General features: G+C 39.2%; 1 protein-coding gene across 1 annotated transcript; it reads left to right on the top strand.

The window, feature by feature from the left end:
- Positions 1 to 326: 326 nt before the first annotated feature.
- LOC101406388 (olfactory receptor 8S1-like) lies at positions 327 to 1,313 on the top strand. The gene has a single exon (XM_004429437.2). The coding sequence runs from the start codon at positions 357 to 359 to the stop codon at positions 1,311 to 1,313; it is 957 nt and encodes a 318-aa protein (XP_004429494.1). The 5' UTR covers positions 327 to 356.
- Positions 1,314 to 2,619: the final 1,306 nt, after the last annotated feature.

The following is a 2,619-nucleotide window of genomic DNA, read 5'->3' as shown; positions in this document are numbered from 1 at the left end:
AAATAAGGGGCCACCACTTTCAAAAGTAAGCTAGAATGCATAAGAGATGATGAACCTGAGCCTAAGCAAGGACTCAGTTCAGAAGGTGAAATAAATTAACATAGCTTTTAGAGCAAAACACGTATGAGAACCAAAATTTTACATGACTGATCAGAGGGGTTCGTGACCTGTGAGGTGGAAGAAAAGTGCCTAGAGGAGATCAGTGAGCACAGCTTTAAAATCCTGATAATACGATGCAGACTGAGGAGAGGGGAATGTATAGGGAGAAGAAGGGGATGTCTGGGACATTGGCAGGGGGCACAAGATGGCTCAGTCCACTTCTTGTTCTTTTTTCAAAGGAACAAAGGATTCTCTAAATGGCCTTGGGGAACCACAGCACCATCACTGAGTTCATCCTCCTTGGACTTTCTGCTGATCCCAAGATCCAGGCTCTGCTCTTTGTGTTGTTTCTAATAATTTACCTTCAGACAATGATAGGGAACCTGATTATGATGCTGGTCATCCGGATTGATTCCCATCTCCATACACCCATGTACTTCTTCCTGAGTCACCTCTCTTTCCTGGATCTTTGTTTCTCTTCTGCCACAGTGCCCAAGATGCTAGAGAATCTCCTGTCTCAGAGGAAAACCATTTCTGTCAAGAGTTGCCTGGCTCAAGTCTTCTTTGTGTTTGACTTGGGGAGCACCGAAGCCTGCCTGCTCTCAGTGATGGCCTATGACCGCTACATTGCCATCTGCCACCCTCTACTCTATGGCCAGAAGATGACCAACAAGCTCTGTAAAGGACTAGTGTGGGGCTCATGGGGCCTGGGGTTTCTAGATACATTCATCAATATCTTACCAGCTATGAGTTTGGACTTCTGTGAGGATCAGTCCATCCCCCACTACAGCTGTGAGCTGCCCTCTCTCTTCCCTCTGTCCTGCTCTGATGTCTCCACCAATGTTAAAGTTATGCTTTGTTCTAGCCTCTTGTATGGGCTTGTAACCTGTGTCCTAATTCTTTTTTCCTATACTTTCATTGTCTCCACCATCCTGACTATCAGCTCCTCCTCAGGTAGAAGCAAGGCCTTCTTCACCTGCTCCTCCCACCTCACTGCAGTGCTCCTGTATTACGGTTCAGCTTCCCTTCGCTATTTCATACCAAACTCAGGTTCACCACTGGAGTTGATCTTCTCTGTACAGTACAGTGTGGTCACTCCCTTACTGAATCCCCTCATCTATAGCTTGAAGAACAAAGAGGTGAAAGCAGCTGTGAGAAGGACCTTTACAAAATATCTCCAATATTTCAGGAAGCTGACCACAATCAGAGGATGAAGGATAATTAGTTTACTAGAGCAAGACATTCTGATTTGGTGATAAGAGAATTTCCTCATTGCTTCAGACAATGAATGCAAAAAGAAATCTTAGAAATTCTTAGAGCTAGGGAGGTGACAAGAGACCAACATCAAGAATGAAAGAAAGGAATATTTCTTTTCATTGCTGAGTAGTAATCTATTGTATGACTGTTCCATGGTTTCTTTATCTATTACCAGGCTAAGAACATTTGGGTTGTTTCCAGTTTCTAGCTGTTGCAAATAACACTGCTATGAATATTCATGTACAGGTTTTATATGAACATAAGTTTTCAGTTCTTAAGCGTAAATACCCAGGAAAGGGTTTGCTGTGGCATATGGTAAGTGTAGGTTTAACTTAACAAAAACAAATTTCCAAGCTGTTTTCCAGAATGGCTGTAACGTTTTATATACGCACTGTAAATGTATGAGAGATTCAATTACTCAGCAACATTGCCTGTACTTGGTACTGTATTTTTTCCTAATTTTAACCATTCTAATAAGTGTGTAGTGGTTTTAATTAGAAATAAATTAAACCCCTAAAACTGAATGCATGTGAAAACTGGTCCAACCAGAAATAGCTTAATAGTTTTGTACCACTCTCACTTTCCTGGTTTTGATAACTATACTATGACTATATAAGAAAATATCATTTAGGAAACCTAGGTGAAGGGTGCACAAGAAATGGTTGTACTATTTTTGCAAATTCTTTGTGATTCTAACATTTTCAGAACTAAAGGTTTTTGAAAATATGATAAGGACTATGGACTTTGGGTGACTATGATGTGTCAACGTAGGTTCATCAATTGTAACAAATGTACCACTCTGGTGGGGTCGTTAATAATGCAGAAGGCTATGCAAGTGTGGGGACAAGGAATATATGGGAAATTTCTGTACCTTCCTCTCAATTTTACTATGAATCTAAAACTGCTCTAAAAAAAAGTCTTAATAAAAAAATATGTTTTCACATAGAGTAAAAGGATAAAAAAGAATAAGCAATGCAAACTCAAAATAAAAGAAAGTTGTGGCTCTATTAATATTAGACAAATTCAACTTTAGAACGAGAAATATTATCAGTGATAAACAGGAAGATTTCATAAGTATGAAGGGGTGAAGACATTAAGAAGACATAAGAATTCTAAAAATGTTTGTGCATAAAAACAGAGCTTCAGAACAATAAAGGAAAAACTGACAGGTTAAATATAAAGAGAAAAGTCACAATTGTAGCTGGAAATTGCAACACTCTTCTATCAATAGTCAGTTGTAAAAATAGAAAAACAATCTGTCGC

The sequence above is a fragment of the Ceratotherium simum genome, chromosome 17 (assembly GCF_057802395.1).
Source record: "Ceratotherium simum simum isolate JZ-2026a chromosome 17, ASM5780239v1, whole genome shotgun sequence".
In the NCBI taxonomy this organism is placed as follows: domain Eukaryota; kingdom Metazoa; phylum Chordata; class Mammalia; order Perissodactyla; family Rhinocerotidae; genus Ceratotherium; species Ceratotherium simum.
The sequence above is the reverse complement of the archived record's forward strand: the minus strand, read 5'-3'. Positions and strand labels throughout refer to the sequence as shown.